Below are 15761 nucleotides of genomic sequence, written 5' to 3'. Positions count from 1 at the left end.
AAAACAGCATTAAATGGTATTATACCAACAATCAAAAGTTACTTGCTTTTAAACTGACATTCTTTAACATGCACACTGTAGTGTTAAGTACTTAATTTCATACAGCCACAGTTACTTTTCTAAAGTCTACCAGCTGCTAAAAAACTGCTGTCATCTCATACTGAGAATGCTCACTCTATACCTTTGTTCTCAGGCTGTGAGGAAGGAGTGCTGGTCCAAAAGGCCATTGGATTAGATTTAAAAAGACTAAAATTAAATCCTACAAAATAAAGAGTATTTAATTTTTGAACATTATGAGAATCAAAGTGAATATGATGCTAAAATATAAAAAGCCAGAGTCTCTCAATTTATGCCAATTTGGCCATTTTACATATTCATTTATCCAAGAGGTTCATTCTTTGTTCATTTAATAGAGTGGCAAGGCTAATTTACATAAAATGTGAGCATCTCAAGATTATGTTTTTTGTTTTTGTGTGACAAGAAAATAACAATAACTTAAAGAATAAATACTTAAGAAAAAAGAAGAAAACAGACTCAAGTTAATGTTCATGATTCAAGTATAATGACTAAATTTCTCTATTGCATTGAGTTCATGTGTTCTACCCTAAGTATGATATAAATATCTTCCACCTATTAAAGATACTCCAAAGTATCTTACACACATACTTTCTGTTACTGTTTGAACACTCACAGGTAAAATAATTTTGGGAGAAAAAAATTCTGTGCAAATGTGGTTTGGCTGTTCATAAAGCACTATTTATGACCCAATTTTCAGTAAAACGTAAGTATCTACAAAGAATCTGCATCAAGTTAACATTAAAAAGAAAAATATAAAATAAAAATTTGCTTAATCTATTAAGACTAAGTGCTTACCTTTTTCTGGTGTCTTAAATGTGTAATTAGTTGAGAACTCTTCCTTTGGAAAAGTAGCAAAGAGATTTTGTATTTTGCCATCTGGAGACTGTTTAATATCAGAGTTCTTTGATGCTTCGCAATTGGGTTCCTCTTGTCTTTCAGATCCACTCTGAACTCCTGAACTTGTTTCACTATTCTTTAAAGGTGCATTAAAACTAAATCCAAACAAAGACCCAGTAGCTGAACTATTGCCAAATGTAAATGGTTTTGATTTTTCACTACTAAAAATGCTCTTAACAGATTCTGAACCAAATACAAACTTTGGAGGAGAAACTACTGCTTTAGTTGCTATTTCAGATGTGCTAGACACATCTCCAACTTCTGAGGTTGCATCTGCTATATCGTCGCCCTGAAGTAAATCTGTCCTCTCTTTTGTGGTTTCTTCTAATACAGCTACAGCAATTCTGCCACAGGGTGACTCTCTGGGAGTGGTCGAAAAAGAAACATGAGGTGTTATCAAAGAATCTTTTTCTTGGGCTATTTTTGCTTCATCAAATATTTTCTTAAATGAGTCTGCAACATCCTGTAGTTTAAACCGGACAGCTAAATGTTCTACTTTTCTTTCTCCATCTGCAAAATCACATGCAGTCCACACCCACACCCTTTCTGTCCCTTTCATATTTTGCAAAGTCATATCTGGAGTTATTCTGTGATTGGCACAAAGTTTTAACACCTGGTCCCTTCTCATCACTATGCGAACTTGCTTATTATCATAATTCTGTAAAATCTTTATATCACCAATGCCTCTTTCTTTCCACTGACCAACATCTTTATCATATCTATAGAGTTTTGCTCTGTGACTAAACACAACTTGTTCATTTTCCTCACCACTGGATACTTCAACTAAATCAGGCAAAGGTACAACAGGTTCAAAGTACTGTCCATCTCTCTCCTCTTCTTGAGTAACATCAGATTCTTCATCATTACCAACTGTGGTCCCACTCTGATTCAACATGGCAGGAGACTTAGATGGACTCAAAGCAGATTTAAAACTGAAGTTAAATCCTGTTGTTGACTCACCAAAACGGAAGAGATTTTTTCTCACAGGGCTACTTGCCAGTGGAGAAGCTTGTACTGAGCTAGTGCTTACACTATCATCCAAAGCATCTTCCCTTAAATCATAGTTACTCCACTCTAATGTGGGTCCAGTTTTTTCAGGATTTGGCTTTGTGGTTATGTCTGAAACACTGGCAGCACCTGCATCTGAATTCTTACTTTCTTCCTCAGTGACTTTTGTTTGATCATTTGTCAAAAATGTTTTGAAATCTTTTAGCCCACTCTTCATTTCTTCAGCTCTCTGTATTAACTTGGCAGCTCTCCCAGTATCCACCAACTTATGGGGAGTTTGAAGTGGTATATCTAATAGAAGTCGCTGGCATTCCTCAAATTTCTGCTTGAATTCTTCAGCAAGCTCTGGTGTTTTAAATTTTGCTGCCAGCTGCTCTAGTTTGGCATCACCATCAGAAAAATCACTAGCTAACCACATCCATGCTCTATCTGATCCAGATAAAGGCTTCAGGTTCATTGTAGTCGTTATCCAATGATTAGCACACACTTTTAGTACTTGCTCTCTTCGCATTAACATTCTTAGTTTGCCATTGACTTCATTTTTGAGAATTTTTAAGTTCCCCAAACCCCTTTCCTTCCATTGACTTATCTCAGCATCAAATCTAAATAACTTTACCCGCTGTGAATAAAGAACTTTTTCATCTTCTTCTCCTGTTACAAGTTCTACTTTTTCGGGCATTTGAACTACTGGTTCAAAATGGATGTCATCACTGTCCTCGGTTTTATAGGCATCATCATCTCTCTCAAGGTCAGTAGAATTGTCAGCTTTATCAGCCTTTTTACCACTTTGCAATGAGAATAATTTTTCTCCAGCACCTGAAAATCCCTTGAAATTAGGGTCTTTTTTGCCAAATTGAAATCCTTCTCCTGAAGTTGATTTTGCAAGATCTGCAAAGGTAAAAGTGCTTCCAGTTTGACCAAATATCACACCAGTTTCATTCTTCTGACTGCTAACACCTTGAGCCTGAAAATCATTGTCATTTTCAAGTGGTTTTTCACTATTCTTCTCTTGATTTCCCAGCTCCTGAATGCCAAATTTAAATCCATCAGCAAGCACAGGAATAGAAAAATTAAATCCTTCTATTGTTGAATTAGTGTCTTTATTAGAACTCTGAAATGTAAATGGTGTATTTTCTTGATCCGTGTGTCCAAATTTAAATCCTTGTTCTGTGATGCCAAATTTAAAAGCTTTTTCTGAAAAGTTACTTTTAAATCCTGTTCCCATCTGATTTCCAGAAGAGTCATTTAACTTAGCTTTTGAGCCCAATGTGAAAGCTGAAGGAGCTTCCGGAACAGGTTTATTAGTTGGTTTAGATGCATCACAAGCCACACATTTTAAGGAAGAACTCTCATTTTGCACAAAGCAAACATTACAATCCCACTGTCCTTCCTTCTTGGTGAACATTCCTTCAAATCCACTCTTTGTGGCCTTGCTTGTCTCTGAAGAGGCAGGTGCTGAAACAACAGGAGTAGGCTGATTTTGTGTACTTGGATTCTGACAAGCAACACATTTGGTAGTACTTGCTTCATTTCGCACAAAGCAAACACTACAATCCCACTGTCCTTCCTTCTTGGTGAACATTCCTTCAAATCCACTCTTTGTGGCCTTGCTAGTCTCTGAAGTACTAAACTTAAAAGAGGCAGGAACTGGAACAGCTGAAGACGACGGACTTGGTTTACCAGGATTATGACATGCAGCACATTTCGCAGCATTTGCTTCATTTCGTACCAAGCATACACTGCAATCCCACTGTCCATCCTTTTTAGTAAACATGTCCTCAAATCCACTCTTTGGAGTTTTATATATCTCTGAAGCATCAAACATACAACCAGCAGGGGCTGAAACAGTAGGTAAATTCTGTTTTCTTGAATTATCACAGGCAACACATCTTGAAGAGCTTCCTTCATTTCGTACCAAACAAACGCTGCAATCCCACTGTCCTTCTTTTACAGAAAAAACAGACCTGAAATCATTGTTAACAGACTTAGGAAGATCTCCCTGGCCAAATTTAAAGGAAGGTTGCTGAACAAATGAAGAGCCACTTTTGTTAGCAGACTTCGTATTCTGGCATGCAATGCATCTAGATACAGTAGGTTCATTTCTCACTAAACAAGTACTACAATCCCAGTGACCTTCATTCTTTGGAATCATCAACGCAAACCTATCTGGAGTATTTTCTGGGCTAGTTTTAAGAGTGGGAATAGTTTCAACTAATGGTGGGCCAAGGAGCTCGTTATTGCTTGGGTTTAGATTCTGGCATGAAACACATTTCTTAGCAGCTGCAGCATTCTTTAATGAACAGCTGTTACAATGCCACCAAGACCCTTCCTTCTTAGCTACTTGAAATTCGAAATTCATATTTCTTGCATCAGATTTGCAGATATCCTTATTACCATGACTTGTGGGTTCTTTTATAATTCTCATAGCCTTATCTGTTGTGGTTCCCTTTGCTCCTGAGGCTTTTAAAATATTCTGGGCCTCTTCAAACTTACACTTAAAAAGTGCTGCTTCCTCAGGAGTTTTGAATCTAATAGCAAGTTGTTCTGGTTTGGGGAACTCATCTGCATAATCATTAGCATGCCATACAAAAGATTTGTCTGATCCAGCATTTGGTGTCAATTTCATATCTGGACTGATGTAATGATTTGCACATATTTTCAATACTTGCTCTCGTCTCATTAGAAGGCGAATTTTACCAGATGTTTTATGTCTTAGTATCTTTACATTGCCAATTCCACGTTCCTTCCATTCTTTGGATTCTGCATCAAAACGGAACAATTTTGCACGATTGCAAAAGAATTCTTCTTCATCTTCCTCACCAGTCTTCACTTCAATCTTATCAGGAAGAGGAACCACAGGCTCAAAGTGAGGGCCATCATCATCGTCATCACCATGGGCACTCCCTCCATCTGCTTCATGATTCTTGTTGGCCACCTCTGGAGCAGGTGTTCCAAACACTGATTTTCCTGGACCATGGAAAGTAAACATATCATCACTTCGACAAAAAACAGAGTTCTTTTGATTTGGACCTATGTTTTCAGTAAATGAAATTCCAGGTACATTTTTGCTTCCAAAATTGAATGTATTTCGAAATCCAATAGTTTGACCACCTTTTGCTCCACTGTAACCATCTCCTTGCAAAGGTTTTTCTGAAGTCAAAAGACCTAAAAGGCTTTCACTATTATTGTAAGCCATAGAAGGGGGCTGTGTCACAACCTGCGGTGAGGAAAACGTGAAATCACCATCGTTTGATTTGAAGTTGGAGTTAAATTTAAAAGGAGGTGGCTGTGTTGTATGTGTAGGTGCTGTCAAAGATGGCCTTATTCCTTCACCTGGCATTGGCTGAACAAAGTTAGTTTTACCAAATTCTATAATCTTTGATTCTGCAGATCTTGAAGCATGAGCTGCAACTGGAGGTTTTGTGAAATAACCTGGTTCTGGCAAAGGTGGGTTTGTGCTTGGCTGTTGAATATTGTAATTAAAATAATCATCACCCCTGGGTGACAAAATTCCTGTGGCAGGAGACTCAAAACGCAATGGAGGACCATACATCTCTTGAGAAAACATACAAGCAGATGTGCTTTGCACAGGTGGTGTGTGCATCTGTTGTGAATAGGCATAAATATGCTGCTGAGGTGGAATTCTATTCATGCCATAAACTGGACCCTAAAAAGAAAAAAAACGTTAAATTTGTGTAGGTTGTCTACAAAATTACAGGTAATTTCTAGATACAAACCAATTTTCACAAACCACAAACGTAAGTATAAGGTAAAAATATCATTAGGTAATGTAGAGTATCATTAAGAAAAGACAGCATTACTAAAAAAGGTATTTACAATTATATTCCTTCTTGGCATATAATAAAAATTGTCTTAACTCATGACCATCTTAGAAACTTAATTCTCTAATACTTTCAACAATAAAAAATTTAAATTTTAAAAAAATTTAATTCTCCAACAATAAATGTGTAGTATAAATATCTTTTTTATTTATCAATGTGTCAAATGATGTTAACAATAACGATGATGATCATGGCCTTGGCTGGTGTGGCTCAATTAGTTTAGAGGTCACTGGTTCAATTACCTATCAGGGCATATGCCAAGGTTGCACACTCAGTTCCCAGTAGGGGACATGCAGGAGGCAGAAGATTCATGGTTTTCTTTCACTTATGTCTCTCTTTCCCCCCCTCCTTCCCTTCCTATCTCTAAAAGCCACAGAAAATCGTATTTAAAGAATAATAATGATGAATATTAGCATTTATCGAGCTGTTACTGTGCCAAGTTGAGCAATGTTCTAAATACTTTACATATATTAACTAATTTTAATATCCTCAAAAACCCTATGAATTAAGGCATTATTATCCTCATTTCACATATGAGGCAACTAATGTATAGAGATGGTAAGACACTTGCCCATGGTCACAATTAGCAGAAAAGCCAGGGCCCTAAACGCATCCAAACCTTCTGTCTTTAAGCTTCACATTCACTACTATTATAATATTGGGTCTTAGCTAATTCAGACCTGAATATTGTAGTTCAGCAAGGAGATTCTACTCCTATGTCTGCCAAAACAGAATGATGAAAGACCCACCACCACCACCCCATTTAAACATATTCTAAACGTTCACTTATTTCATAAAAATAAGATGACTAGGAAATATAACTTCTGTACCTGGAGAGAAATTTAAAATATCTGTATCTTTTGAGACTTAGAAGTTTTAGTACTTCTTGAATTTATTCTTGAATTTATTTGAAAGAAGCCTGAACAATTAAAAAGGAGATATTTATAAATGTGTAAATTATTTCTTTGTTACCTTTGTGGGAGTAACATTAGCTGCTGGTCTGAGAAGATACTGGGAATTATATGCTGGTGACTGACTATAATATACTGAAGTGCCAGTAGTTGCAACTAAAGAAATAAAAATAAAAGAAAGAAAACACTGTTAAAAAAAAAAAATCTATACTACAGTTAAGACCATCTAGGCAAGAACTATAAATCCAAAAGCAACAGAAATCAAAGGAAGATTTAAAACTACATAAAAATGTTTTTAATTTTTATATCAAAATATACCATGAAGAAGATTATCAAATGACAAACTAATAAAACTACTGAATATGACACATGAGGAATAAGAGCATGGCAGTAGTCAACAAAAATAAGCACCTCACAATAGGCATCAAAAAAGCAAGAAGTAAGTAGCTGGTCAACTTTCCAAGAAAGAGTGATATGATGTGAGCACACAACTGTGTTCCAACAACAGAAATATTGAGAACAAACTAGTCATGGGAAGGGTTTAAGGCAGTGGTCACCAACTCGGTGAGATCCAAAAGGATGGCAACTGCTGTTTCAAGGAACCAAAATATACCTGATGGCCCCATAGCCATATTTCTGAAGTGAGCTTTGAAAATCTACACAAAACAAGGTTGCATTTTCTAAACTAAAGCTTAGAATGTCCAGGTCAAAAGTCACCAGGACATTCACATATGAGATCCATGAAAAAGGACCTCACAAGTAATATAAATAACACAAAATGTTATTTATACTCCCCACCTTGGAGTGAAGGTGGGGAGGATACATCATGTCTGACAGTCATTCCAATGTCCAAACTATTTCCTTCACCTGATCTGTTTTATGTGAGTTTTATCAGGAAATCAACAATTAGAATACACTCGTGCTGAAGGCAAAACTATCAACAGTCATTTGCTTGATCTGTTAATAAAAGTTTTATCAGAAAACAATACAACTTAAAGACTATTTATGCCTTTACCCAAAAGAAGAAATACAAATTATGACTCGAGATGTTAAACTATTAATTCTGGCAAGCACTGAAAAAGACCTAGAAAAAGCTAGCCAGTCTAAAAAATTGCAAAGAAGCCAAAGTCTGATTTTGGAAAATGAATGGAACTGCCTGGTGAACATGTTATTTTGGAATATTCTGAGGAGAAAACAGGCATAGAACAAGCTGATGGACATGAGCCAAGAATAATAAAGTATGAAATTTAGTGACCTTATCAATGACTAGTAACTGTTTAAATAGTAAAAAAACAAAATAAACAAAAATCCACCCGCATCACACACATCACACAACAAACTATTTAAGAATTCTTATAAACCTATTACAAAAAGCACCAAGTGAATAGGTAAGTCAGGAAAAATAACAGATTATAAAGTGTTTAGCATGCTTAATGACAGTATTTTTGTTCTTAAAAATTGGCAAAGGTTTTTATAAACTGACTAGTAGCCCTGCGCACAAATCCGTGCACCAGTAGCTCTCTGTGGGGCCTGGCTCATCCGCGGCCGGGCGCAGAACACTTGCCTTGTCACTGGAACGACAACGAAAGGATGCCCTCCCTGCCAACTGCCCTGTGCCCGCTGCCCAGAGGTCCTCCACAGCCAGGGTGGAACACTTGCCTTGTCACCACGGTGATGAAGCAAGCATTCTCCCAGGCCGCTCATGCTGCCCACTCTCAGTGGCCGCCCCCCAGGACTGGGGGACTCCAGCGGGACTGAGAGGACTGGGCACCGCCATCTTTGTGACTGAGTAATGTTAATTTGCATATTATTTTTGTTAGAAAGGATAATAGTTAACACTAGGCAAGAATACAAAGAAATGGGCATTAGTAGATATCAGTGATAAGAGTGTAAGCTGGCGGAGACCGGTTTGGCTCAGTGGATAGAGCGTCGGCCTGCGGACAGAAAGATCCCGGGTTCAATTCCGGTCAAGGGCATGTACCTTGGTTGCGGGCACATCCCCAGTAGGGGGTGTGCAAGAGGCAGCTGGTCGATGTTTCTCTCTCATCGACGTTTCTAACTCTCTATCCCTCTCAATTCCTCTGTGTAAAATCAATAAAATATATTTAAAAAAAAAAAAAAAAGAATGTAAACTGGCATAGCTTTTCTGTAAAGCAATTTCCCAACACAAAAGCATTTTTAAAATATGCTACAATCCTGGAAATGTGCCCACAGCACTATTTATAATAGCAAAAAGTGTAACTAACAAAAATAAGGGAATAAAATTTACAGTACTGCTACATGGAAAAATAGTATATTCATTAATGTATTTTCAAAAAATATTTAATAGCCATGTGCTCAGAACTTAAAGTAATATTTTAAAAACAGGCTAATCAACCGAAGGACTTGTATACATGCAAGTATAACCAATGGACACAAAACTCTGGGGAGAGAGGGAATGTGTGGGATGGGGGGGGGTTATGGTAAGATATGTACACAGATAATAATTTAATAAAAAAAATAATGAAAAATAATAATAATAAAAATAGAAGTTAAAAAATAAATAAAAATAAAAATAAAAAACAGGCTAACTTATCTGCATACATCCTAACATAATAAAAGTCTCATTAAAAATTCTTTATGTTTACATAGATGCCGGCACCGATTTGGCTCAGTGGTAGAGCGTCGGTCTGCGGACTGAAAGGTCCCGGGTTCGATTCCGGTCAAGGGCACGTACCTTGTTGCGGGCACGTCCCCAGTAGGGGATGTGCAAGAGGCAGCTGATCAATGATTCTCTCTCATCAATGTTTCTAACTCTCTATCTCTCTCTCTTTCTCTCTGTATAAAATCAATAAAAATATATTTAAAAAAAAAAAAAGAAAGAAAAGGCATACGTATCAATAAAATGCCGAAACCGGTTTGGCTCAGTGGATAGAGCGTCGGCTTGGGGACTGGGGGGTCCCGGGTTCGATTCCGGTCAAGGGCATGTACCTTGGTTGCGGGCATGTCCCCGGTGGGGGGTGTGCAGGAGGCAGCTGATCTCTCTCATTGATGTTTCTAACTATATCTCTCTCCCTTCCTCTCTGTACAAAGATCAATAAAATATATTTTTAAAAAAAATTCTTTATGTTTACATAGAGAAAGAAGAAAATGCTCCAAAATGTTAATGGAAATCTTTTGATATTGTTAGCTTTTCATTTTCTTTATACTGTTCAATATGTCTTAATATTACCTATAAGCTTATTAATCATTTTTTAAATCATCTTATTTTCAAAAGACAAGATACATCTTGGTATATTTTTACTTCCATTAAGAAAAACAAATCTGTAAACACAGGAATGGGAATCAAGAGATTTAGCTCTGCTTTTCGAGCCACAAAGCTGTTTTATGACCTTGTCAATTAGCCATTTGGGATCTCCCATTTTCTCACACATCTTATAGGGTAATTGTAAGAATAAAATGAGACAATTTGAATGTTATTTTTACATTTGTTTAGCAACCTTTCATGCCTGTACAAAAGAAATGGAAATTATGATCTAACAGATGTCAAATGATCAATTCAGACAGCACTCAAAAAGCCTTAGAAAAGGTTAGACAATTATCTTCTCTTCACAAGACTCAATATAGTACACAGGGTTTTTAAGTAAGCAATGTTTGAACTCTTGACATCTCATATATTTGTCTATAACTCATGACATTTAGTAAGTAGAAGCTTACTATTTATTTTACCTGCATTTAGAAGACACTGTCACAAGAGGATAGTGGGGCAGCCTTAAGTATTACCCCCAAAGACTATCACACAAATGTGTGATTAAAGCATTCCAAATCTTTCCTGGGTTAAAACCAATTAGAAAAAAAATACATACTACTACCATTTCAAGAATCTGTCTCATGTAAAAGCAATCTATTTTTGACATCATTTCTGGGTGCCTGAGTGCAATGTATCATATTGGCGAATGGCTTTAAAGTTAGACCACTGGAGTTTGAACCCCAACTCTTTATCAATAATTACCTTGTACAATAATGGATGAGTTACCTAACTTTTCTAAACCCATTTCCTCATTTATAAAATTAGGATTAGAAATAGTACCTACCACTCTGGGTTACTGTGATTAATACTACTGTTCAGAGACAACCCACAGAAATACTATTAATACCCTTTGGTTCATTAGTGTTTACTGTAAGTAAGCACTTAATACATTCCCATACTTACACAAATGCTTACAATCATGTGAGTCAAGTATTATTATCTCCATGTTTCAAACAGACAAACTGTCTTAGAGAGGTCGGTAAGTGATAAAACACAACTTTAAAATCTAATATAGTCTAACCTTAAACTCCTTCCTTTTATGTATGACCATGGTATTTCAAGACAAGATTTCTTATTAATGTCATAACTCTCTATAAATCATCAAAATAATTCCTGAGAAGTTTTAAGTTTTTAATCAGGCATCTCTTAATGCATAATGATAGAAATTAACATCTTTCAATTATAAGAAATACTTCTACCTCAGTCTCAGCTCCTCTGACATGGGCATTAAAGGATTCTTCTTTAAGCCTTTTTATACACATTATCAGATAAAGTTTATTTTGTTTCTGATTGGAATTTTAAACATCTCAGTAATACCAAAGACAGCTTAAGTAACATATATGCAGACATATACACATATATGAAAACAAATACATGTACACAAGGTGGTTTCAAAAGTGATCTACTTAAAGGAGGAGAAGACACAGTGATTTACTAACATATCCAGTTGCCAACTCACCTGTTAATGGAGTCCCCTGAAAAGTCTGTGATCCCTGATATCCATCAGGCACTGAATCTGGTCCATAACATTCTGTAGGCCAACGATGAGGGGACCCCAAGTTACTGCTATTTAGTTTCAATTCCTGCATTTCTTTCTGATGGAAGAAGAAAAAAGACAAAATTTTAAGGAATTCTATAATGCCACAACAGTGACGGAGCAAACTAATATTTTAAATAGCTGATGGGGCCCTGTAAGAGACTCTACATTCCAAAAAGAGCTGATTACCAGATGCTGATTTAAGGACATGATCCTTAAAGTGTTAACAATTCATTTGCTCCCGTTCTTTCATTCCTTAGTACCATTATCTAATTCATTCATTCTAGATTAGAGTTAGCTCTAGCCTAAACAACTAATCTCCTAATGGCCTCATCTCCGTTTCCATTCTACACTTGCCTAAATTAATCTTTCTAAAGTTCAGTTCTAGCCAAGTAGCTACAAAGTTTCTATTTCTGACATTCATATCCTCAGCAGTATTATCCCAAATATCCTTCCAGCACATCTTCCTTCCACACTGCTTTACATGTGGACTGCTTCAACATTTTAAATTACCTCCCATCCTAACCGGTTTGGCTCAGTGGATAGAGCGTTGGCCTGCGGACTCAAGGGTCCCAGGTTCAATTCCGGTCAAAGGCATCTACCTTGGTTGCAGGCACATCCCCAGTGGGAGGTGTACAGGAGGCAGCTGATCGAGTTTCTAACTCTCTATCCCTCACCCTTACTCTATGTAAAAAATCAATAAAATATATTTTTTAAAATATATAAATAAATTACCTCCCAATACCAGCTTTCCAATTATATACATTTGATGTAACAAAACACTATTTATCCTTTAAGGTGATGCTCATATGCTCCACTAGAAAAGAAAAAACTAAAATTTGCTCAGGATGAGGCAAAAATATATTTATAGTTGTGTGCATGGAAAATAATACAATAATTAATAAATACAAGAATCAGCCGAAACCAGTTTGACTCAGTGGATAGAGCGTCAGCCTGTGGACTGAAAGGTCCCAGGTTCGATTCTGGTCAAGGGTATGTACCTTGGTTGCGGGCACATCATCCCTAGTAGGTGTGCAGGAGGCAGCTGATCGATGCTTCTCTCTCATTGATGTTTCTAACTCTCTCTCTCTCTTCCTCTCTGTAAAAAAAAAATCAACAAAAAATATATTTTAAAAAAATACATTCCATGTAACCCCTTATATCTCCACCTTTGAAGGTAATTTATAAAAACGGGTGAAAAACCGCCATTTCCTGGAGCATTATCCCCATATGTAGAGATTTTGCTTCCTGGCCAATTGTTGACAGTTTGGCTCAAATAAACTCACAAAAATTCTATAAATAAATAAATAAATAAATAAATACAAGAATCAAGTTTTGTGTACTCTCAACTGCAAATCTACTTTTGCCTCATCCTGTATTATATATCCTATCTAATAAAAGACTAATATGCAAATTGACTGTCACTCCAACACACAAGATGGCTGCCCCCATGTAGTCAAAGATAGCTGCCCCCATGTGGACACAAGATAGCCGCCACAAGATGGCCAGCAGGGGAGGGTAGTTGGAAGGGACCAGGCCTACAAAGAAGGGCAGTTGGGGGTGATCAAGCCTACAGGGGAGGGCAGTTAGGGGTGACCAGGCTGGCAGAGGAGGGAAGGTGGGGGCGACCAAGCCTGTAGGAAAGGGCAGTTGGAGGGGACCCAGGCCTGCAGGGGAGGGCAGTTAGGGGCAATCAGGCTGGCAGGGGAGCAGTTAGACATCAATCAAGCTGGCAGTGGAGTAGTTAGGGCATGATAAGGCTGACAGGCAGAAGCTGTTAGAGGCAATCAGGAAGGCAGGCAGGCAAGCAGTTAGGAGCCAGCAGTCCTCGATTGTGAGAGAGATCCCATATCAGAGAAGGTGCAGGCTGGCTGAGGGACACACCCCCACCCTCTGTGCACGAGTTTCATACATTGGGTATGAAACTCAATATATTATTGGGTAATAATATATTACAGAAGTGTTTGTAATATATTATTATATTAGAGAATATAATAATATATTACAAACACTTTACCTAAGTTTTTAATCCTTACACAGTTGTATAATATTAGCAACTTACATCTTAATAGTAACATATCTTAAATTGAGAAAGATATAGAAAATAGCAGTTAGAATTGAAAACAGATCTTACTCCAAATATTTTCATAATACCCTCTGCTGCCTAGATCAAAAGGCAGATGTTTGGCCTTCTAATGGTATCCATGTGGCTAACTATCAGATCTCTTGTCATTTTACAGACAATACCTTCCCCAACCCTAAAACCTACAAAATGTCCCTTACAAAACAGGCATTTAATAAGAAACTTTGTTTAAAAAAAAAAAAACTAAAAAAAACACACGAAACCACCATCATGTTAGCATACAACAGGTTCACATTAGAAACAAGTATCAAGTTTCGTTGTGTGGGTTCACGTATCTGATCAGTTATAATGAGTGAAGTCAGAGACAGAGTCAGCATGTCTGGTTACCTTCTTCTAGAGGTATTTTCAAATACAAATTTCCCAAAAGCCATAACTACTAGGGTCAAAAATCTCTTGAATTTTCTAGCTAAATAAATTTCTCCCACTCATCCATCTACTGTGTCTAGTCCAGATGCTTTACATCACATGTGTCAAACACAAGGCCCGCGGGCCAAATCCGTCCCGCCAGGCCTTGCAATGTGGCCCGCACCGCGCTGTCATCACTGCACTCCGCTGCGTTTCCATCACAATGACAGTTTATGACTGTTCAGTAAACCATTCGGCCCACGATTTAGGCTGGATTTTAGATTTTCGCCCCTTCTCTGATTGAGTTCGACACCCCTACTTTACATCCATAAATAAGAAATTGGTGGCATCAACAACAAAAAAAGTACTGGTCACTACCAATATCTGGACCATAGTTTAAGCATGCAAAAATTAGAATTAGAATTTTTAAAACTCAAAACAACTAAAAATGTGATGAGAACTGATTTCAACAATTCTCACTTTACAACCAAGAAGCCAGAGAGAGAAAAAGGTTAAGAAAATGCCTGGCCCAAGGCCCAGAGCAGCAGCAGCCAAGTCCAGAGCAACTAGGTCGGGAGCGGCAGTGACCAGACCCCAAGCAGCTGGTTGTGGAATGGACCAGAGCAACAGAGGCCAGGCCCGGAGCAGCCAGGCCTGGAACAGCTCGCTCCTCGCCTGCCCCTGCCCCACGGCTGCCTCTCAGACATGGCTGGAAACTTTTGTGGGAACTTGAGGGTCTGCTGAATCAAGTGATGAAGGCTTAGATCTGGATGTGTTGAGTTAGTACAGCGCTCGGGTGTTGATCTGTGAGTGCCTTGGGTGGGGCCTGGATGAGGCTGGTTGACCTATTTGGAAATGTCTTTTGTGTGAAGTGTATCTTTGGGCATGTGGAGGTATTATTGATATGAGAAAATGCTAAGTAACTGATTTACTATCTGAAAAGGGATTTACTATCGGGGAAAGGGAGGGAGGAAGAGACTGAACATAAACTGTGCACCTATGGATGAGGACAATGGGGGATGGGGAGGGGGCGGAGAGTGGGGTGGGAAATTGGTGGAGGGGGGAAGAAATGAGGAACCTTTGTAATAATATGAACAATAAAGATTGATTTAAGAAAAAAAAAAAAAAAATACCTAGGCAAAGAAGGACAAAGCACTCAAAAAAAAAAAAAAGAAAATGCCTGGCCCAAAATGGTTAGTGGCCAAGTTAGTACTAGAGCTCGGCTCTTTAGGCACATGAACTAGTGTTCCATTATCTTCCACAAAATACATTGGTGGGTGCCTGAAATCTATAAGTCAGGAGTATATGTAATATCATAATAGGACATAATTATACAAAATTGTCAGGAAAATATTTGTGCAAATTCAATAGTTTGTTGCCCTCCCAACAGCATTTTTAATGCCCACACACTACTGTGATAGTTAAGGTCACTTGTACAGAGCTAAATAAGATTATATACATAACTATTTCCTTACATAATTAAGTTGAATTGATATGAAAATATTAAAAAGATAAGAGACTTTCTGAAGTTCAGAGCACTTATCAATTACCAACTATAAATTCTTTAAATATATTTTTATTGATGTTAGAGAAGAAGGGAGAGGGACCGAGAGATAGAAACATCAAATATTTTTATTGATATCAGAGAAGGGAGAGGGAGTGAGAGATAAAACATAATGATGAGAGAATCACTGATCGACTGCCTCCTGCA

At 37.5% G+C, this 15761-nt stretch overlaps 1 protein-coding gene across 13 annotated transcripts in view; it reads right to left on the bottom strand.

Moving 5' to 3' along the window:
• The window catches only part of RANBP2 (RAN binding protein 2), an 81991-nt gene that overhangs the window by 19815 nt on the left and 46415 nt on the right, over positions 1 to 15761 (bottom strand). For 11 of the 13 annotated variants that reach the window (XM_045584176.1, XM_045584174.1, XM_045584175.1 and 8 more), the window contains 4 exons: positions 11485 to 11620; positions 6798 to 6892; positions 874 to 5650; positions 182 to 259 (listed from right to left, as the gene is read on the bottom strand). In XM_045584176.1, coding sequence (XP_045440132.1) covers positions 182 to 259; positions 874 to 5650; positions 6798 to 6892; positions 11485 to 11620 — 5086 coding nt within the window. The remainder of the gene's footprint in view (positions 1 to 181; positions 260 to 873; positions 5651 to 6797; positions 6893 to 11484; positions 11621 to 15761) is intronic. The other 2 variants (XM_036447967.2, XM_036447961.2) reach the window with 2 other exon arrangements.

The sequence above is a fragment of the Pipistrellus kuhlii genome, unplaced genomic scaffold (assembly GCF_014108245.1).
Source record: "Pipistrellus kuhlii isolate mPipKuh1 unplaced genomic scaffold, mPipKuh1.p scaffold_m20_p_2, whole genome shotgun sequence".
In the NCBI taxonomy this organism is placed as follows: Eukaryota; Metazoa; Chordata; class Mammalia; order Chiroptera; family Vespertilionidae; genus Pipistrellus; species Pipistrellus kuhlii.
The sequence above is the reverse complement of the archived record's forward strand: the minus strand, read 5'-3'. Positions and strand labels throughout refer to the sequence as shown.